The sequence below is a fragment of the Neoarius graeffei genome, chromosome 7 (genome assembly GCF_027579695.1).
Source record: "Neoarius graeffei isolate fNeoGra1 chromosome 7, fNeoGra1.pri, whole genome shotgun sequence".
In the NCBI taxonomy this organism is placed as follows: Eukaryota; Metazoa; Chordata; class Actinopteri; order Siluriformes; family Ariidae; genus Neoarius; species Neoarius graeffei.
Genome location: NC_083575.1, coordinates 53,406,858 through 53,429,342, shown reverse-complemented (window position 1 = coordinate 53,429,342; position 22,485 = coordinate 53,406,858). Strand labels below are relative to the sequence as shown.

The following is a 22,485-nucleotide window of genomic DNA, read 5'->3' as shown; positions in this document are numbered from 1 at the left end:
TAACTTTTCCAGCCTCTTATTGCCCCTGTCCCAACTTTTTTGAGATTTGTTGCTGTCATGAAATTTCGAATGAGCCAATATTTGGCATGAAATTTCAAAATGTCTCACTTTTGACATTTGATATGTTGTCTATGTTCTATTGTGAATACAATATCAGTTTTTGAGATTTGTAAATTATTGCCTTCTGTTTTTATTTACAATTTGTACTTTGTCCCAACTTTTTTGGAATCGGGGTTGTAAAAATGTCAAGTCAACTTTATTGTCAAATATGCTATACATGCTCGACATACAGCACAGATGAAATTTCAGTCCTCTCTGACCCATGGTGCAAACAGGTAATGCAATAAATAAAAATAGAATAATTGAAAAAACAAACAATATAAACAGTATAAACACTCTAGATCAGAACTAGACGTAGACTAAACACTCATATATATATATATATATATATATATATATATATATATATATATATATATATATATATATACACATACACACACACACACATGTAAATTGGTGCAAAATAAACAGTCAAGGGTACTTGAGGTATAGCAGGTAAACATGAAATAAGCAGTATAAACAAACTAGCAGCTGTTAAGGTGAGGTAGTGCGGAATAGTGCAAATGAGCAAGGTAAAGTGAGATGTGCGGTCCCTGAGTTCAGTGTGTTGATGAACAATGAGATGTATGTATGTGTGTGTGTGTTTGGGGGGGGGGGGGAACTGTGAGGATGACATGTCAGGTGCTGAAGGGGGGGCAGGGGTGTGTGCGAGCAGAATCTGTGGCAGGGGGCAGAGGGGGGAGGAGGGGCAGAACAGGGAGGGAGTTGAGCCTCCTGACCGCCTGGTGAAAGAAACTGTCCTTGAGCCTGCTGGTTTTGGCCCGGAGACTCCGCAGTCTCCTCCCTGACGGCAGCAGACTGAAGAGGCTGTGAGATGGGTGGGTAGGGTCACCTGCAATCCTGATGACTTTGCGGGTGAGGCGGGAGTTATAAATATCCATTAGAGAAGGGAGAGAGACACCAATGATCCTCTCAGCTGCTCTCACGATGCGCTTAAGAGACTTGCAGCAGGACACGGTGCAGGCGCCGTACCACATGGTGATGCAGCTGGTCAGGATGTTCTCGATGGTGCCTCTGTAGAAAGTGTGCATGATGGGGGCTGGGGCTCTTGCTCTCCTCAGTTTGCGGAGGAAGTACAGATGCTGTTGGGCTTTTTTGGCCAGTTATGTGGTGTTGTTGCTCCAGGACAGGTCTTCAGAGATGTGTACACCCAGAAACTTGGTGCTGCTCACCCTCTCCACTGCAGCACCGTCGATAGATAGTGGAGCATGCTGGATGTGCTCTCTCCTGAAGTCCACAACAATCTCCTTCGTCTTCTCCACGTTCAGACGGAGACTGTTGTCCTTGCACCACATGGCCAAGCAGCTCACCTCACTCCTGTAGATTGTCTCATCGCCATTGTTGATGAGACCCACCACAGTCATGTCATCCGCAAACTTAATAAAGAGATTAGAGTTGGATGTTGATGTGCAGTCGTGGGTCAGCAGAGTGAAGAGGAGGGGGCTTGGCACACATCCTTGGGGGCCCCCGTGTTCAATGTGATGGTGCTGGAGGAGTTGCTGCCGACCCGTACAGTCTGTGGTCTCCCCATCAGGAAGTCCAGCAGCCAGTTGCACAGGGAGGTGTTGAGTCCCAGCTGGTCCAGTTTATGAATGAGCTGCTGAGGAATGATTGTGTTGAATGCTGAGCTAAAGTCTATGAACAGCATTCTGACATACGAGTCTTTTGTCTCCAGGTGGGTGAGGGCTGAGTGGAGGGCAGTGGAGATGGCATCATCGGTTGAACGGTTGGACTGATATGCAAACTGGAAAGGGTCCAGGGTGGGGGGGAGGGCAGACTTGATATGCTGCATGACTAGCCGCTTGAATCACTTCAAGCGAGTGAGTGGGTGAGCGATGGGAGTGAGTGCGACAGGGCGGTAGTCATTGAAGCAGTAGGGAGATGGCTTCCTCGGGACCGGGATGATGATGGTGGTAGTTTTGAGGCACGTGGGGACAACAGCCTGGCTCAACGAGATGCTGAAGATGTCTACATTATCTATCACTCAGGGTGAATTTGAACAATTTGAACATTTCAGCACTAGTCAGACAAACGCTGTGCTTGAAGCTGCAGTGGTCATCCAAAGTCTTTTCATGTTCTCATTTATAAGATGAGGCACAGAAGGACAGACCAACAGATATACACTATACTTCAATAACACACACCTGTGTCCCCTATTTTAAAAACTGCCAGGCACCACTTAAATAGTAATAAAGTAGGCATATAGTAGTCGAACCCCATGGCTGACGGGGCCTTTCTGTGTGGAGTCTTCATGTTTTCCCCGTGTCTGAATGGGTTTCCTCTGGGTGTTCCGGTTTCCCCCACAGTTCATAGACATGCAGATTAGGTAAAATACCCAGCCACTGGGGTTGTACAAGCCAGTGCATACTTAGTGCCGGTCCCAAGCCTGGATAGATTGGGGAGGGTTGTGTCAGGAAGGGCGTCCGGTGTAAAACCTATGCCAAATCAAACATGCAGAACAGATCCGCTGTGGCCGGGAGAAGAAGGAAGTAGTTATATAGTATTTATTTTTATTGCAGTATAAGTGTACTATATTGATAATATAATATAGTACACTATCATTACCACTTTAGCTACTCAACTGGATTGTGAAGAATTTATCCACCTTTTACCAGATATTGTTTATATGTACAGGAAGTGATATTCTTCTGTGTGCGGGAAGAGCCTGTTGTTTTCCTGCATCTGGATAAAGACTTTATTCCATACACTCCCAGAAGGAAAGAGAACCTCCATGAGAACCTAAACGACCTGAGAAGGGTTGGCAGAGCAGAGCAGTTGGAGCTCTCCATCAGAAAAGAGGCAGGTTATACACTACCCTGCTTGATGTGTAAATATCGCTCAGAATCCTTATATCAGACAAGATTCGCCATATTTATATCACATCTGGTACTGATTATGTGTTGCTTGTTTTTTATGCACTTTCCCTCAGCTGTGTGACTTTGCTAAACTCAGTGACAACATCATCTGTGTTTATAATGACATTGAAAACTTCAAAGATGAACCACAACATGTGAGGATTGTGTCTGAGGAGGACATACATGTAACTGAGGAGGTTTATAAAAGACCACAGTTCAATTTGCCTTCTTACAGGTAATGTGTAGTTCAGTTTGAGGTCAAGACGATATCCGTTTTGCTGTACATCACATTTCGCAATTCTAAGTGCAAGGGAATTTCTCTCTAAGATATTACAGACTCCCACTTCCTATGGAGGGGGCACCAGTGGAGGAGGATTTTGATGCATTTGTAAATGTGCTTAGGGTAAGATCAGATCTCATAATTTATGCATTTATTTGTTTTCACCTATTTCAACCCTCCTAAAAATACAAACAAGGAACAAACTTTACCACACTTAAAGGGTATTGGTACAACATTTAAACATGATCAATGTCGATAGTACAAGACCTTATTATAATAATGCTCACAAGTGCAGTCACCTGATTAGCTATCATAAGTAACTTTAAGTGCTTAAAAGTCCAAAAGCACATCAAGCTTTTTGCACATGGGCAAATCATATGATGCCCAGGATGTGATGTCAAGTCGTCTAGTACAACCCCAATTCCAAAAAAGTTGGAACAAAGTACAAATTGTAAATAAAAACGGAATGCAATAATTTACAAATCTCAAAAACTGATATTGTATTCACAATAGAACATAGACAACATATCAAATGTCGAAAGTGAGACATTTTGAAATTTCATGCCAAATATTGGCTCATTTGAAATTTCATGACAGTAACACATCTCAAAAAAGTTGGGACAGGGGCAATAAGAGGCTGGAAAAGTTAAAGGTACAAAAAAAGGAACAGCTGGAGGACCAAATTGCAACTCATTAGGTCAATTGGCAATAAGTCATTAACATGACTGGGTATAAAAAGAGCATCTTGGAGTGGCAGCGGCTCTCAGAAGTAAAGATGGGAAGAGGATCATCAATCCCCCTAATTCTGCGCCGACAAATAGTGGAGCAATATCAGAAAGGAGTTTGACAGTGTAAAATTGCAAAGAGTTTGAACATATCATCATCTACAGTGCATAATATCATCAAATGATTCAGAGAATCTGGAAGAATCTCTGTGCGTAAGGGTCAAGGCTGGAAAACCATACTGGGTGCCCGTGATCTTCGGGCCCTTAGACAGCACTGCATCACATACAGGCATGCTTCTGTATTGGAAATCACAAAATGGGCTCAGGAATATTTCCAGATGAATTATCTGTGAACACAATTCACCGTGCCATCCACCGTTGCCAGCTAAAACTCTATAGTTCAAAGAAGAAGCCGTATCTAAACATGATCCAGAAGCGCAGACGTCTTCTCTGGGCCAAGGCTCATTTAAAATGGACTGTGGCAAAGTGGAAAACTGTTCTGTGGTCAGACGAATCAAAATTTGAAGTTCTTTATGGAAATCAGGGACGCCGTGTCATTCGGACTAAAGAGGAGAAGGACGACCCAAGTTGTTATCAGCGCTCAGTTCAGAAGCCTGCATCTCTGATGGTATGGGGTTGCATTAGTGTATGTGGCATGGGCAGCTTACACATCTGGAAAGACACCATCAATGCTGAAAGGTATATCCAGGTTCTAGAGCAGCATATGCTCCCATCCAGATGACGTCTCTTTCAGGGAAGACCTTGCATTTTCCAACATGACAATGCCAAACCACATACTGCATCAATTACAGCATCATGGCTGTGTAGAAGAAGGGTCCGGGTACTGAACTGGCCAGCCTGCAGTCCAGATCTTTCACCCATAGAAAACATTTGGCGCATCATAAAACGGAAGATATGACAAAGACCTAAGACAGTTGAGCAACTAGAATCCTACATTAGACAAGAATGGGTTAACATTCCTATCCCTAAACTTGAGCAACTTGTCTCCTCAGTCCCCAGACGTTTACAGACTATTGTAAAGAGAAAAGGGGATGTCTCACAGTGGTAAACATGGCCTTGTCCCAACTTTTTTGAGATGTGTTTTTGTCATGAAATTTAAAATCACCTAATTTTTCTCTTTAAATGATACATTTTCTCAGTTTAAACATTTATGTCATCTATGTTCTATTCTGAATAAAATATGGAATTTTGAAACTTCTACATCATTGCATTCCGTTTTTATTTACAATTTGTACTTTGTCCCAACTTTTTTGGAATCAGGGTTGTATATCCCACCTCTTGATGGGTACCATTGTAATGAGATAATCAATATATTATTCACTTCACCTGTCGGTGGTTTTAATGTTATGGGGAAACCATAGCCTAGTGGTTAGAAAAGCAGCTTTGGGACCCAAAGGTTGCTGGTTTGATTCCCTGAACCAGCAGGAATGGCTGAAGTACCAAGGCACCTAACCCCCAACTGCTCCCCAGGCTGCTCTGGGCATGTTGTGCGTCGCTCTGGGTAAGAGCGTCTGCTAAATGTCATTAATGTTATGCCTGATCAGTGTATGTATAGTAAGCTACAGAAGTAGTTTTCAATCTTGTTTGTTAATTCTGACCTACATACAGTGAAAGTCACATACAAACCCATAAATCTCTCTCTCTCTCACTCTCTTTATGTATGTGTATGTACATGATGACATCCTCTCCTATACAGAAAAGCCCTAGCTTGTCAGTTTTGCGTGATAGTGCCAGGCCTCTGCCTGCAATGCTGTTCAGCTGCCAGGTTGGTGTGGGACGAACCAACCTTGGCCTTATCCTTGGTGCACTAGTCTTTCACCACCTACATGGGGCACCGTATAACACCAGGTGAGGGTATTTCTAGCAATATGTGCAGTGTTTCCTCTACCATCTGCTCTGCCTTTAGCTGAAACATTGATATGAAAAAATATTAATCAATAAAACAAATTATTTATTTTCGTCATGTAAAATCTCTTGTAATTCACTGAGTTTTATGTGATTATCATACGTATATACACTTGATTCCAAAGACTGAGTTAGTGAAAATGATCAATTTGTGGAGCGAACTTGTTAAATCTTTGTCTTTCATTGCCAAGGGAAGAGGACTCACCGGTCAAGCAGCATCCAGAGTTTCAAGTAATTCAAAATCTGATCAGTCGTCTCCCCAAAGGTCAACAGGTGGTTGATGAGGTTAGTTGCAGAGAACATAATACCTAATGACAGTGTAGTCCATTTGCATGTAGTGCATTTGCAGCAGTGTTCAAAATGTTTTCTGCTTTTTCACTGTAGGTCAATCGAGCTATTGAAATGTGTTCAGAAATGCACAACATCAAAGATGCAATATATGAAAATAAAAGAAAAATGGAAGCAATTTGTGAGGATTATCAGATCCAAGTGAGTATAATTTTTTTACTTTAACTGTTTTTAGCAAATTTGTAACTATGTGAGCAAAGTTTATGAAAGAGGCATGTGGCAAATGCATGAAGTGTTTCTTTGTTTTTTATTATTATTATTATTATTATTATTATTATTATTCTAGGGACGCAGTACAAAGGCCTATTTCTTGCAAAGGACCCTGCAGAGTCTTGAGTCTTATTTCTGCTTAATAGTGTTCAATGCTTATCTTCACGATCAGGTACTATAACGCACAGTATTATTAAGGAGTGCATAATCTACACAGTCTTCCTTTACCTTTCTTTGCTTTTCTGTCTTTATCTCAGTTTGACTCCTCACTGTCTTTCTCTGCATACATTTCTCACGTTGTTTGTTTATTATAGATTTTGTGTGATCTGCGTTTCTCTATCATTGGTATCTAGTATCCTCAGATGTTTGCCCAGAGTTTCAGCCAGTGGCTGTGTGTGAATGCATGGATCTATAGACTGCTTGGCAGTATGAACCATTCTGAGCTCTTAGCACCAGCCAGTCTTGTCACTGATGGAACCAGGATACTGGTAAGGCTCGTACGACGGGATATTAGTAAAAACCTGTTTCATTTTTTTGCACTTATTCTTGTACAATATATTAGAAAAAAAGTTCTGTCTATCTTTTATGTGACTTGGAATGTAAAGCTGACACACAGCATCCACTAGGGTGCATCAGTTGCCCTCACTTTCATAAAATCTGATGCATTTTTGTTTGGGTGTTCCTTTTCACCAATAAAAGCATCCTGTAAAAATTTTTGACCGTATTCAAAAGTCTAATGGTGGCACCATGAGGTTCATTTTTTGCCAAAAACGCTTATTTTATGTTTTCGCGTAAGGTTTGAATCACAATGTTGGACTCCATTTATTGATTTCTTGTGACCCAGAGATCATGTTAAGAACCTTTGCAAGGGATCGAGAAGCATTAATGTGATTCATAATACATTTGTATTGTTTAAAAGTAGTTGAACAATGATTCAATGAACAGCTAAAACTCAAACTGTGCTTGATAATATATTTAGAATATGTACTAAAAATGTGTATCTAAGATATTTGGTATACTCTATAAGGTGCCATAATGTTTCATGAAAAGTGATCGAAATTGTGTCATAAAAGTCATAAAATAGCAGCTTTTTCCATAACTTTGAGCTCCTGGTGCCACCATTAAACTTTTGAATTTTGTCAAAATATTTCACCCAGTGTGTTTTCTTACCAAAAGGAACATAAAAACAAAAATGCATCATGATCGGAGGAACTTTTAATTTTTAGGGGGCAACTGATGCACCCTAGCATCCACACATTTACCCCAGAAACACACTGTTCACAAAGATAACCAATTTGTTTGTAAGGTGGCCAGTGAGTTTTTGGCACCAGACGTACTTGGTACAGCCAAGGAAATGAGGGTGGCCAACTTCAGACGAGTTCTTAAGACAACTGTGTATGGCATGGCCCAGCCATGCTCCGAGGTAAAGTCTGGTTTGTTGCATTTATAGTCCTGTTGCAGTTCTCTGTTGAGAGAAAAGCTAAGAATAAACTAAATCCTGTTTCAGGCTGTTTCTCTTGTGTTATCTTATCTCACGGATGAGCGACGGAGGCATTCTAGCATTGTATGGGTGAATCTGCAAGAGGAACTGATTCTGGAAGGTAATGGGCAGATGTTCACCTCTCGAGAACCAGGCTGTCTGGAGCAGCCAATCCAGGTGTATGTGCAGAACCCACTACAACATGAGGTACTTCCAGTACTTGGTGTGTACATATTTTAACATATAGTGCCAGCTCTTCAGCACTGCAGATCTTTGAACTCTTTCAGAGTCAAATATCTGAACTGACCTAGGAGTTTGGCCTGAGAATACATGAAGATGGATATAACTTCAGAATTGCAGGCACCATTCAAGAAAATGTTTTAATAAAATAAGCAACAAATACAATGATTCAAACTGCACACAATTGGAGAAAATACCTTCTCATCTCATCTCATTATCTCTAGCCGCTTTATCCTTCTACAGGGTCGCAGGCAAGCTGGAGCCTATCCCAGCTGACTACGGGCGAAAGGCGGGGTACACCCTGGACAAGTTGCCAGGTCATCACAGAGAAAATACCTTTCTTCTAATAAAGAATATTCTCATAATTTATTAAAATATAGATAGTGGTATTTTCTCTTAACAGCATACACTCACTGGTGACTTTAATAGGAACTTGTTCTTGATTCCTGTTCTTGGCTGCAGGAGTGGAACCCAGTGTGGTCTTTTGCTGTTGCATGCTGAGATGCTTTTCTGCTCACCACGGTTGTAAATAGTGATTGTGAGTTACTATATCCTTCCTGGCAGCTCAAACCAATCTGGCCATTTTCCTTTGGCCTCTTATCAACAAATCATTTCCACCCACAGAACTGTCGCTCACTCAATGTTTTTTTTTTTTTTTCTCGCACCATTCTGTGTAAACTATGGAGACTGTTGTGTGTGAAAACCCCAGGAGATCAGCAGTTTCTGAAATACTCAAACCAGTCCATCTGGCACTAGCACCCATGCCACAGTGAATGTCACAGAGATCACAATTTTTCCTATTCTAATGTTTGAAGTGAACATTAATCAAAGCTCTTGATTTGTATCTGCATGATTTTATGCATTGTGCTGCTGTCAAGGGATTGGCTGATTAGCTAACTGCATAAAACAGCAGGTGTATGGGTGTACCTAATAAAGTGGCCGGTGAGTGTATATGCCAAAATTGTTTAGCTCTTTTGACACAAAATATACAGAAAGTTTTTGACATGGCAAAATCAGATAATGAATTTACAAATACATAACCAACCATAGTTAGTTTCAAAACTCTGGAAGAGTGTGGCACAGTGGTGCAATGCTTAGCGTTGTCACCTCACAGCAAGCAGGTTCTGGGTTGCTGGTTGACCGAGGATTTTATGTGCAGAGTTTGTATGTTCTACCCGTGCATGGGTTTCCTCCGGGTGTCCCGGTTTCCTCCCACAGTCTGTGTTAGCCCTGCGATAGACTGGCAACCTGTCCAGGAGGGGGACACCATCCCGCCCAACGTCAGCTGGGATTGACTCCAGCTTACCCACAAATATTACATTACAGGCATTTAGCAGGCAGGCAAGCAGGCAGCTTAAAATGTTCTCTGTGGTGGCGTGGTCTCAGATCTACCTTGTTCGACATGACCAAGAAGAGACGCTGTTATTTTCTTGAGAGTAGATGGCTAATTGTCCCCTGCCCAAACAAAGTTTGGTGGGGGATATAGAAACAGGTTCCGTCCGTCCGGCTGTCCATCCAGTCATGTTTTTGTTTCCAGGCCATATCTTTAAAACTACTAAAGATATCGTCATGAAACTTTTGTACACATATCAAGCAACATGTGAACTGGTGCCGTTTGCTATTTTGGATTTTTGAAAAAAAAAAGGATTTTTCACATTTTTACATAAATAGATTTTGGCTTAGTTTCTAAGAGCAATGTTCGTTTCCGGAGCACATATCCAAAACTATTCATGGTACAGATTTGAAACTTGGTATACATGTTAACAAGGTGATGTAGATGTGCCTTTTCATACTAAGAAATTTGAGACATTTTAATTTTTCATGTTTCCATGGAAACAATTTCAAACTTAGTCTCTCAGGTTAGTCTTAGGGGTAGGTTTTGTTTCCGGAGCAGAACTTGAAAACTATGAGTGGTATGGTCTTGAAAGTTGGTATATTGTATGTGTTGATTAAGTAATGTATATGTGTCGATTTGATACTAAAAAATGTGAGAAATTTGAATTTTTAGCTCACCTGGACCAAAGGTCTGGTGGGCTTATACCATGGGCTGCTGAGGTCAGTGTAAAGAGGTAGGGTTGGTTTCCTGCAACAGAACTTGAATAATGTGACAAATGATATCTTGAAACTTGGTATATAGGGCGGGGGATATAGATGACTCTATCTTCTTGTATTAATTGTGGAAGTGATGATCATTTGGAAACCAGTGATTTGTAGAAAATTGAAATCGATATTAGAAAATAACTAAATAAATTCAATAAAAAAACAATGAAACCATACACCTTCATGTATTTAAGTTTAAAAATATTCCTAATTTCGTGTTTATTCATTTTATATACAGTGGTGCTTGAAAGTTTGTGAACCCTTTAGAATTTTCTATATTTCTGCATAAATATGACCTAAAACATCATCAGATTTTCACACAAGTCCTAAAAGTAGCTGAAGAGAACCCAGTTAAACAAATGAGACAAAAATAGTATACTTGGTCATTTATTTATTGAGGAAAATGATCCAATATTACATATCTGTGAGTGGCAAAAGTATGTGAACCTCTAGGATTAGCAGCTAATTTGAAGGTGAAATTAGAGTCAGGTGTTTTCAATCAATGGGATGACAATCAGGTGTGAGTGGGCACCCTGTTTTACTGAAAGAACAGGGATCTATCAAACTCTGATCTTCACAACACAAGTTTGTGGAAGTGTATCATGGCACGAACAAAGGAGATTTCTGAGGACCTCAGGAAAAGCGTTGTTGATGCTCATCAGGCTGGAAAAGGTTACAAAACCATCTCTAAAGAGTTTGGACTCCACCAATCCACAGTCAGACAGATTGTGTACAAATGGAGGAAATTCAAGACCATTGTTACCCTCCCCAGGAGTGGTCAACCAACAAAGATCACTCCAAGAGCAAGGCGTATAATAGTCATCGAGGTCACAAAGGACCCCAGGGTAACTTCTAAGCAACTGAAGGCCTCTCTCACATTGGCTAATGTTAATGTTCATGAGTCCACCATCAGGAGAGCACTGAACAACAATGGTGTGCATGGCAGGGTTGCAAGGAGAAGGCCACTGCTCTCCATAAAGAACATTGCTGCTTGTCTGCAGTTTGCTAAGGATCACGTGGACAAGCCAGAAGCCTATTGGATATTTTGTGGATAGATGAGACCAAACTAGAACTTTTTGGTTTAAATGAGAAGCATTATGTTTGGAGAAAGGAAAACACTGCATTCAAGCATAAGAACCTTATCCCATCTGTGAAACATGATGGCAGTATCATGGTTTGGGCCTGTTTTGCTGCATCTGGGCCAGGACGGCTTGCCATCATTGATGGAATAATGAATTCTGAATTATACCAGCAAATTCTAAAGGAAAATGTCAGGACATCTGTCCATGAACTGAATCTCAAGAGAAGGTGGGTCATGCAGCAAGACAACGACCCTAAGCACACAAGTCGTTCTACCAAAGAATGGTTAAAGAAGAATAAAGTTAATGTTTTGGAATGGCCAAGTCAAAGTCCTGACCTTAATCCAATCGAAATGTTGTGGAAGGACCTGAAGCGAGCAGTTCATGTGAGGAAACCCACCAACATCCCAGAGTTGAAGCTGTTCTGTACAGAGGAATAGGCTAAAATTCCTCCAAGCCGGTGTGCAGGACTGATCAACAGTTACCGGAAACATTTAGTTGCAGTTATTGCTGCACAAGGGGGTCACATCAGATACTGAAAGCAAAGGTTCACATACTTTTGCCACTCACAGATATGTAATATTTGATCATTTGATCATTCAAGTTACCCTGGGGTCCTTTGTGACCTCGCCGACTATTACACGCCTTGCTCTTGGAGTGATCTTTGTTGGTTGACCACTTCTGGGGAGGGTAACAATGGTCTTGAATTTCCTCCATTTGTACACAATCTGTCTGACTGTGGATTGGTGGAGTCCAAACTCTTTAGAGATGGTTTTGTAACCTTTTCCATCCTGATGAGCATCAACACCACCTTTTCTGAGGTCCTCAGAAATCTCCTTTGTTCGTGCCATGATACACTTCCACAAACATGTGTTGTGAAGATCAGACTTTGATAGATCCCTGTTCTTTAAATAAGAGAGGGTGCCCACTCACACCTGATTGTCATCCCATTGATTGAAAACACCTGACTCTAATTTCACCTTCAAATTAAATGCTAATCATAGAGGTTCACATACTTTTGCCACTCACAGATATGTAATATTGGATCATTTTCCTCAATAAATAAATGACCAAGTATAACATTTTTGTCTCATTTGTTTAACTGGGTTCTCTTCATCTACTTTTAGGACTTGTGTGAAAATCTGACAATGTTTTAGGTCATATTTATGCATAAATATAGAAAATTCTAAAGGGTTCACAAACTTTCAAGCACCACTGTATTATATATTATTTTTGATCATATTCTTGAAAGGTGCAAATAATTCACTGTATATCAGTGTGGTATACCAGGCCATTAAGCTGTGTTTCTCATGTTGATGTCATGCAAAAATCTTTAGGATGAGCTATCTTTAAATCTGCTCTCACGTTGATTATCTGGAGTGAAATCAAAATACGAACCATGCTCAGCAGAAATAATATTGTTTTCCAGATGCTGGAGCTGGCACTAAAGGAGGACATTCTCAGGTGTGAGAAGTGGCTTGAGGTTGTTCTTGAACAGGAGAAGCAGATGAGAATGCTGAAAAGCTGCCATACTGTCCAGGAAATCTTTGCCAAGCAAAAGAGCATTTACCCAGGCCTCACATATCGGCGTGTCCCTCTTACTGACTGTTGTGCTCCAAAGGAGGAGGTAACACAACACACTGCAGGATTCCACTGAGTGCCTATAAACTGTTAAGAATTGTAAAAGATTACACTGAAATGACAAATAGTGTAAATGATATTAACTGTTACCACTCCCCTTAGTTTTTTGACCATCTGTTAGAGGCCATGAAGTGTAGTCTTGGTGAGGACCCTGGCTCAGCTTTTATCTTCAACTGTAGTGATGGGAAAGACCGAACCACCACTGCCATGGTCATCGCCACACTTACTCTCTGGCATTTCAATGTAGGTCACACTATCTGCAGTGAACGTTTTTAATGTACTGAAATGCATGCTGGCATCATGAATTATCATGCTCAGAGAGCAATCTCCGACTAATCAAAGATATAACATCAAAACGATGGTTTCTTCAGGGCTTTCCTGACTGTGTGGCTGAAGAAATTGTAAGTGTCCCAGATGCAAAGTACACAAAAGGAGAGTTTGAGGTACAGTGTTTCCTTTGTTATTGTCTTTGAACCGCGTTCAAATACAGTACCAGTCAAAAATTTGGACATCTACTCATTCATAGGTTTTTCTGTATTTTGACTATTTTCTACATTGTAGAACAATACTGAAGGCATCAAAACTATGAAATAACATATGGAATTATGTGGTAAACAAAAAAAGTGTTAAAAAACAAAATATGTTTCATATTTTAGATTCTTCAAAGTGGCCAGCGTTTACCTTGATGACGCTTTGCACACTATTGGCATTATCTTAACCAGCTTCATGAGGTAGTCACCTGGAACACTTTTCAATTAACAGTTGTTCCTCGTCAAAAGTTAATTAGTGCAATTTCTTGCCCTTTTAAAGTGCTTGAGATCAAACAGTAAATAGTAGACTAGATAGATACTGTGACTAAAGTCACAATGATTTGCACTAGCTGACCTGAACAAAATTAAAAAAAAAAAACTGATTGAAAAAATCATGAAAATTAGCAGAGTTATAAGTGATTGAAAAAAAAGCGCCTGTTTTTCATGGACAGTTCCGGTTCGGTGATCCGGATCGCCACCAAAATTCATAGCAACGTAATTCAGCCCAGAGGTATTCTTCATGTGAAATTTGGTGATGGTTGGTTGAAAACTGAGGGAGACATAGTGTCCGAAAAAAGTTATGAGAATATTATTATTATTATTATTATTATTATTATTAATGTTAGAGTTAAGTCACAGTAATTTGTGCTAGCTGTTACAAATCGGGACGTCTGGTCACTGTACCCTATAGATCCAGAACAGTAAGAGATAGAGAATGACGTTGAGTGAGGAAAAGTTGCGCCCTGCTGCCCTGAACAAAATTTAAAAAAAAAACTAATTGGAAAAATCATGAACATTGACAGAGTAATAAGTGACTGAAAAAAAATCCCGTTTTTCATGGATCCATTCTGGTTCGGTGATCCGGAACACCACCAAAAGTCATAGCAACATCTTTATGTGAAATTTGGTGAAATCATTCTTCATGTGAAATTTGGTGATTGGTTGAAAACTGAGGGAGAAATGGCATCCTGAATAATGTTAGGAGAATAATAATAAGAATAAAGATCCCGAGTGAGAGTAATGATTTGCACCAGCACTGCTAGCACAAGTTAATAATAAACATACAGTAAATAGCCCTATTCCACAGCTGTAGTAATCCATATGTCAAAAACCACTCAACTAAGTAAAGACAAATGACAGTCCATAATTACTTTAAGACATAAAGTGGCTTTTAATGAATAAAAATAAAGAAAAACCATTGAATTAGAAGGAGTATCCAAACTTTTGGCTGGTACTGTAGGTTCCAGCAAGTTTGAGGGTTGGGTTAGGGCAAAATATATATAAATCATAACTAGGTTGGGTTCTGGATAAACCTCTTTAGGAGTTGGTGTCTCAGTTTTGTTTTTGGTGCTAGTGTTTAACTTTAGCACTGTGTGTTTGCATGTTCAGGTGGTGATGCAAGTGGTCAGACTGCTACCTGATGGTCACCGTATGAAAAGAGAGGTGGACATGGCCCTTGACATTGTCAGTGAGACAATGACTCCCATGCATTACCACTTACGGGAGATCATTATATGCTCATATAAGCAGGTGACTTTCTGTTCATGTACTTCAGACTTGTACATCTAAACAACAAAAACAAGATGATATTGTAACATGTCCATAGCCGTAGCCAGCTATGAGGCCACCGAGGTCCAGACCTCGGTCATTTTTAAGAGCTGAAAATACATTTGTACGCTAAATACAACCCCGATTCCAAAAAAGTTGGGACAAAGTACAAATTGTAAATAAAAATGGAATGCAATAATTTACAAATCTCAAAAACTGATATTGTATTCACAATAGAACATAGACAACGTATCAAATGTCGAAAGTGAAACATTTTGAAATTTCATGCCAAATATTGGCTCATTTGAAATTTCAAGACAGCAACACATCTCAAAAAAGTTGGGACAGGGGCAATAAGAGGCTGGAAAAGTTAAAGGTACAAAAAAGGAACAGCTGGAGGACCAAATTGCAACTTATTAGGTCAATTGGCAATAGGTCATTAACATGACTGGGTATAAAAAGAGCATCTTGGAGTGGCAGCGGCTCTCAGAAGTAAAGATGGGAAGAGGATCACCAATCCCCCTAATTCTGCGCCAACAAATAGTGGAGCAATATCAGAAAGGAGTTCGACAGTGTAAAATTGCAAAGAGTTTGAACATATCATCTACAGTGCATAATATCATCAAAAGATTCAGAGAATCTGGAAGAATCTCTGTGCGTAAGGGTCAAGGCCAGAAAACCATACTGAGTGCCCGTGATCTTCGGGCCCTTAGACGGCACTGCATCACATACAGGCATGCTTCTGTATTGGAAATCACAAAATGGGCTCAGGAATATTTCCAGAGAACATTATCTGTGAACACAATTCACCGTGCCATCCGCCATTGCCAGCTAAAACTCTATAGTTAAATGAAGAAGCCGTATCTAAACATGATCCAGAAGCACAGACGTCTTCTCTGTGCCAAGGCTCATTTTAAATGGACTGTGGCAAAGTAGAAAACTGTTCTGTGGTCAGACGAATCAAAATTTGAAGTTCTTTATGGAAATCAGGGACGCCGTGTCATTCGGACTAAAGAGGAGAAGGACGACCCAAGTAGTTATCAGCGCTCAGTTCAGAAGCCTGCATCTCTGATGGTATGGGGTTGCATTAGTGCGTGTGGCATGGACAGCTTGCACATCTGGAAAGACACCATCAATGTTGTAAGGTATATCCAGGTTCTAGAACAACATATGCTCCCATCCAGACGACGTCTCTTTCAGGGAAGACCTTGCATTTTCCAACATGACAATGCCAAACCACATACTGCATCAATTACAGCATCATGGCTGCGTAGAAGAAGGGTCCGGGTACTGAACTGGCCAGCCTGCAGTCCAGCTCTTTCACCCATAGAAAACATTTGGCGCATCACAAAACGGAAGATGCGACAAAAAAAGACCTAAGACAGTTGAGCAACTAGAATCCTACATTAGACAAGAATGGGTTAACATTCCTATCCCTAAACTTGAGCAACTTGTCTCCTCAGTCCCCAGACGTTTACAGACTGTTGTAAAGAGAAAAGGGGATGTCTCACAGTGGTAAACATGGCCTTGTCCCAACTTTTTTGAGATGTGTTGTTGTCATGAAATTTAAAATCACCTAATTTTTCTCTTTAAATGATACATTTTCTCAGTTTTTTTTTTTTAAAGATATTTTTTTGGGCTTTTTGCACCTTTATTGGATAGGACAGTGTAGAGACAGGAAATGAGCGGGAGAGAGAGACGGGAAGGGATCGGGAAATGACCTCGGGTCGGAATCGAACCCGGGTCGCCCGCATTCATGGTATGGCGCCTTAACCACCTGAGCCACGACGCCCCCACATTTTCTCAGTTTAAACATTTGATATGTCATCTATGTTCTATTCTGAATAAAATATGGAATTTTGAAACTTCCACATCATTGCATTCCGCTTTTATTTACAATTTGTACTTTGTCCCAACTTTTTTGGAATTGGGGTTGTATTCAACTGGATAAAAAAATAAAGAATAACATTAAAACGTCTCCGTAAAAAGTGCATTGTTAATTATGTTAAACGTTGATTCTGTCTTCTGTGTCTGTTTCGTGCATGCGGCTCTGAGACCAAGAACACAAAAACGAACGAGTGCGCGACTCAGGGGGGGAAACGCAGTGCAGTAGACACGTTTTTTTCATGGTAACCATCAGCGAACTTTTATGAAGCTGTTAAATTTAAATTTTCTAAGCAGTGCAGTTGTAGCCTACATTGTTTGTGATTTTAAAAATAAATAATTCGATAAGCCAAAGCAATAGAGTGGAAAGTTTCAACTTATGTTTGCCTTGGATAATTTTGCCTTGTGATATTAGAGAGGGTAAGAGGATCTTGGTGGGATTGGGTTCTCTGCGTCTGTATCTTGCGTGCGTGGGAGAGCAAGAACAGAAAAAAAGCCAACAAGATAGGGCAGGCTATAAGAGTGTGTGAGTGCGACCCCCAAAAGAACACAGTTCTAGACACTGCGACAAACGTACAGAGTTGATAAGACAAACTGTTCAACAAGTTTAAAGTTACCCCTATTCTTTATTCAAACATGGTGGTGTATACTGATTTTTTTTTTCCCAGAATTTTTTATTGTGTAGGTGTAACGGATGCCAGATTGTTAATGTATCTTAGTTACATAGGCTACATGGTGAGCGTATCTTTTGTCCTCATTGCTTGGGCCAGATCAAACCATTAAACAAGCTTAAATTATTCTTACTCTTGCCACATGCATGATTTTTTTTCAAAACTGATGATATTCAGTTCAAACACCATTAAAAGTAATTTCAGGAATAGATCTCTTGTGTGGGTGGCACGGTGGTGTAGCGGTTAGCACTGTCGCCTCACAGCAAGAAGGTCCGGGTTCAAGCCCCGTGGCCGGCGAGGGCCTTTCTGTGTGGAGTTTGCATGTTCTCCCCGTGTCCGCATGGGTTTCCTCTGGGTGCTCCGGTTTCCCCCACAGTCCAAAGACATGCAGGTTAGGTTAACTGGTGACTCTAAATTGACCGTAGGTGTGAATGTGAGTGTGAATGGTTGTCTGTGTCTATGTGTCAGCCCTGTGATGACCTGGCGACTTGTCCAGGGTGTACCCTGCCTTTTGCCCGTAGTCAGCTGGGATAGGCTCCAGCTTGCCTGCGACCCTGTAGAACAGGATAAAGCGGCTAGAGATAATGAGAGATGAGACCCCTCTCATTTAAATATGTTGAAAAATTTTTTTAAATCACCGGACCTCGGTGATTTTAAAATGCTGGCTACGGCCCTGAACATGTCTGTTTATGGGTGACATTTATCTTCATGTAGTCAGTGGGAACTCGTTCTTTCTAGGTGATTTGTGCATATTAATGGATTTTTATATCATTAATAATTGAAAAATGATTGGTTATTTCTTAAAAACCCAGATACTGAACTATCCAGTATTTCCACAACTGAGAGAACTCGGCAGGGCATCACAAGTCAGAGTTCCAGCATTCACTAGAGAGGTATATTTCTTCAGTATACTGTATTTGGCCAAATACCACAAGAAGAGGCAATTTGACCAACATGGCAGATGTTACACTTATTTGAACACCAGGAGCTGGAGACATTCACAGGAACGGTGCTGGACTATATCAAGTTCTGCATCGGGAATGTGACGGTGGATAAAAACATCCGGGTTTTCCCAAACCAGAAACCCTGGATGACCAGCCAGGTCCGCTCACTCCTCAGGGCTCGCGACGCTGCCTTCAGGTCAGGTGACAGAGCTCTGTACAGAGCCGCTCGAGCTGATCTGAAAAGAGGAATAAATAAAGCCAAGGCGGACCATAGGCTGCGTATAGAGTCCCACCTGTCCAGCAACAACACACAGGAGGTGTGGCGGGGCATACAAGACATCACAAACTTCAGAGACTGTGATGCGTCAACAGGAGACTGGAGTGTGCCGCTGGCAGAGGAGCTAAATTGCTTCTTTGCTCGCTTTGAAACATCTCAGCAGCACTCATCTGCTCCAGCCCTGCCCCCACCACCACACAGTTCCTACACCACTCCATTCACTGTACAGGAGCACGATGTCAGATGGGTGCTCCTGGCAGTGAACCCCAAGAAAGCTGCTGGCCCAGATGGTGTACCTGGTAAGGTGCTCAGAGCGTGCGCCCACCAGCTCGCCCCTACCTTCACCAGGATCTTTAACCTCTCCCTGACTCAGGCAGTCATCCCGCCCTGCCTAAAATCAGCAACAATAATCCCAGTGCCGAAGAAGTCTCCTGTCACCAGCCTGAATGATTACCGTCCTGTGGCCCTCACCTCGGTAATCATGAAGTGCTTCGAGAGACTAGTTCTTCAGCACATCAAGGACAACCTCCCCCCAGACTTCGACCCCTACCAGTTTGCATATCGCGCGAACAGATCCACAGAGGACGCTATCGCCGTAGCTCTCCACTCTGCGCTGAACCACCTGGAGCAGCAGCAGAGCTATGTCCACATACTCTTTGTGGATTATAGTTCAGCTTTCAACACAATAATCCCAGACATTCTTATCAGTAAACTGGAGACTCTTGGCCTCCCTCCTCTCACATGTGCCTGGATAAAGGACTTTCTTACCAACCAGCCCCAGACTGTGAGACTTGGCCCCCACTTCTCCTCCACCCGCATGTTGAGCACTGGCTCTCCACAGGGCTGTGTGCTGAGCCCCCTCCTGTACTGCCTCTACACCCACGACTGTAGTTCGACCCTAGTCTGGCTAACGCGACTTCAAAGCTCTGCGAGCATTTGGTCTGGCAAAGATATTAAGCCCAACCATTTCCCAAAGCGCGTGGTTGACCCACCTCCCTGAAATGCCTCAGTTTGCTACTGGTCGAAGCCAGAAAAGGCTGTGACGAAGCTTAAACCAATCACATCACTGTTTCCTCTGACGTATGTGACGCGACGGAAACTGCTTGAGTAACAGGAAGAAGATAAATACCTCCAGGGCTGCTCTTTGCTCCGTTTTCAATGAGAACTTCCCATTGAATGCTTTCAATACAGCATCTACCGCTGTGTCAAAGGCTTGCCGCTGCTCCATGTTCGTGATGTGAATGAAGCGCTTCCGGCATAGATTCTGTAAACAATCTATGGCTTCCGGTCGCAGTTCTACTACGTCACTGCCTTGAACACGCCTCTACCCAGGGCCGTTGGAGATGCTCAAAGTTGATTGGCTCCCGATTTTTCAGGAGCTTGGAAGAGCTGTAGATAGCTTGCCTGGCCAGACTAAGCTCGCAACAGGCCCTCGTGTTGCGTCACGCTTAGGATGGGCGGGCCCAGGCTAGTTCGACCCACAACAACAACCTTGTCGTCAAGTTTGCTGACGACACCACAGTGGTCGGACTCATCTCAAAGGGAGATGAGGCAGCCTACAGAGAGGAGGTCCTGAAGTTGGCAGCCTGGTGTTCAGAGAATAACCTCGCTCTGAACACCAAGAAAACCAAAGAGCTTATCGTTGACTTCAGGAAGCACAGCACTGACCTAGCCCCCCTTTACATAAACAACAAGTATGTGGAGAGGGTCCACACCTTCCGGTTTCTCGGCGTCCTCATCTCCGCCGACATCTCCTGGTCAGAGAACATTACAGCAGTCATTAAGAAGGCTCAGCAGCGGCTGCACTTCCTGAGAGTCCTCAGGAAGCACAACCTGAACTCCAACCTGCTGTTGACCTTCTATCGCTCATCCATCGAGAGCCTGCTGACGTATTGTATCACAGTATGGTACGGCAGCTGCACTGCTGCAGACAGGGAGAGGGTCCAGAGAGTAGTAAAGGCAGCACTGATGATCATCGGCTGCCCTCTCCCCTCTCTGATGGGCATTTACACCTCCCGCTGCCTTAGCAGAGCTAAGAACATTATCAAGGACAGCTCCAACCCTGGCTTTGATTTGTTTGACCTGTTGCCCTCAGGGAGGCGCTACAGGTGCATCAGGACAAAAACAAATAGATTCAAAAACAGCTTCTTTCCAAAAGCCATAACCACCCTGAACTCAAATATGCTCTGACTTTATAGTCTAACCCTCCTGTGCAATACTTTATTTTATAATGTGACTCTCTTCGTGCAATAATTTATAATGTGCAATACTTTTATAATAGGGCAGCACGGTGGTGTAGTGGTTAGCGCTGTCGCCTCACAGCAAGAAGGTCCTGGGTTTGAGCCCCGGGGCCGGCGAGGGCCTTTCTGTGTGGAGTTTGCATGTTCTCCCCGTGTCCGCATGGGTTTCCTCCGGGTGCTCCGGTTTCCCCCACAGTCCAAAGACATGCAGGTTAGGTTAACTGGTGACTCTAAATTGACCGTAGGTGTGAATGTGAGTGTGAATGGTTGTCTGTGTCTATGTGTCAGCCCTGTGATGACCTGGCGACTTGTCCAGGGTGTACCCCGCCTTTCGCCCGTAGTCAGCTGGGATAGGCTCCAGCTTGCCTGCGACCCTGTAGAAGGATAAAGCGGCTAGAGATAATGAGATGAGATGAGACTTTTATAATATGACTCACTCTGTGCAATACTTTATAATGTGCAATACCTCACTCCATAATGTGAAACACAACACATACGCCTCAGGACTGTGCACCTTACACCTCACCTTTTTTTTCTTCTTTTCTACACGCTGTCTGCACTGTTATTGGAGTTGCTTTTAATCTCATTGTACATGGGTATAGTGACAATAAAGGCATTCTATTCTAGATGACCAACCACAGACCTTTTTCCTGTAGTGTATCTCATCTCATCATCTCTAGCTGCTTTATCCTGTTCTACAGGGTCGCAGGCAAGCTGGAGCCTATCCCAGCTGACTACGGGCGAAAGGCGGGGTACACCCTGGACAAGTCACCAGGTCATCACAGGGCTGACACACAGACACAGACAACCATTCACACTCACATTCTCACCTACGGTCAATTTAGAGTCACCAGTTAACCTAACCTGCATGTCTTTGGACTGTGGGGGGAAACCGGAGCACCCGGAGGAAACCCACACGGACAGAACATGCAAACTCCACACAGAAAGGCCCTTGCTGGCCACGGGGCTTGAACCCGGACCTTCTTGCTGTGAGGCGACAGCGCTAACCACTACACCACCGTGCCGCCTGTAGCATATCTGTAAACATAATTTTATCTTGTTTCTTCAGCATTGCCTGCTTCAAATTAAATTCTTTAATTTGATGCCATGAGCTATATTGTATGTATCATGCTCCAGAAAGCTCATTGGGTCACAGTGTTCAAAAGTGTGCTGAAAGCCAGCACATGGAAGTGTATATAGACTGAAATGTGGAGATCAGATTGCAGATTTCAAGATCCAGAAGCTCGTGGCCAGAAATGCATTCAAAAGATACCAGGCTCTCCGCAGTTCACGGGTGGAGCACTTGAGGATGAGGCAAGGCAGAAGAATAAAACTGTAGAACAAACAAATTTTTTTTTAACAACAATAATCTCCATGAGGGGAA

At 42.2% G+C, this 22,485-nt stretch overlaps 1 protein-coding gene across 3 annotated transcripts in view; it reads left to right on the top strand.

The window, feature by feature from the left end:
* The window catches only part of pald1b (phosphatase domain containing paladin 1b), a 34,027-nt gene that overhangs the window by 8,737 nt on the left and 2,805 nt on the right, over positions 1-22,485 (top strand). For all 3 annotated transcript variants that reach the window (XM_060925967.1, XM_060925968.1, XM_060925966.1), the window contains exons 5-18: positions 2,758-2,922; positions 3,053-3,213; positions 3,306-3,381; positions 5,701-5,852; positions 6,101-6,194; positions 6,294-6,398; positions 6,544-6,639; positions 6,821-6,955; positions 7,774-7,890; positions 7,975-8,154; positions 12,796-12,993; positions 13,110-13,250; positions 13,379-13,450; positions 14,927-15,067. In XM_060925967.1, the coding sequence (XP_060781950.1) occupies positions 2,758-2,922; positions 3,053-3,213; positions 3,306-3,381; positions 5,701-5,852; positions 6,101-6,194; positions 6,294-6,398; positions 6,544-6,639; positions 6,821-6,955; positions 7,774-7,890; positions 7,975-8,154; positions 12,796-12,993; positions 13,110-13,250; positions 13,379-13,450; positions 14,927-15,067 (1,833 nt within the window). The remainder of the gene's footprint in view (positions 1-2,757; positions 2,923-3,052; positions 3,214-3,305; positions 3,382-5,700; positions 5,853-6,100; positions 6,195-6,293; positions 6,399-6,543; positions 6,640-6,820; positions 6,956-7,773; positions 7,891-7,974; positions 8,155-12,795; positions 12,994-13,109; positions 13,251-13,378; positions 13,451-14,926; positions 15,068-22,485) is intronic.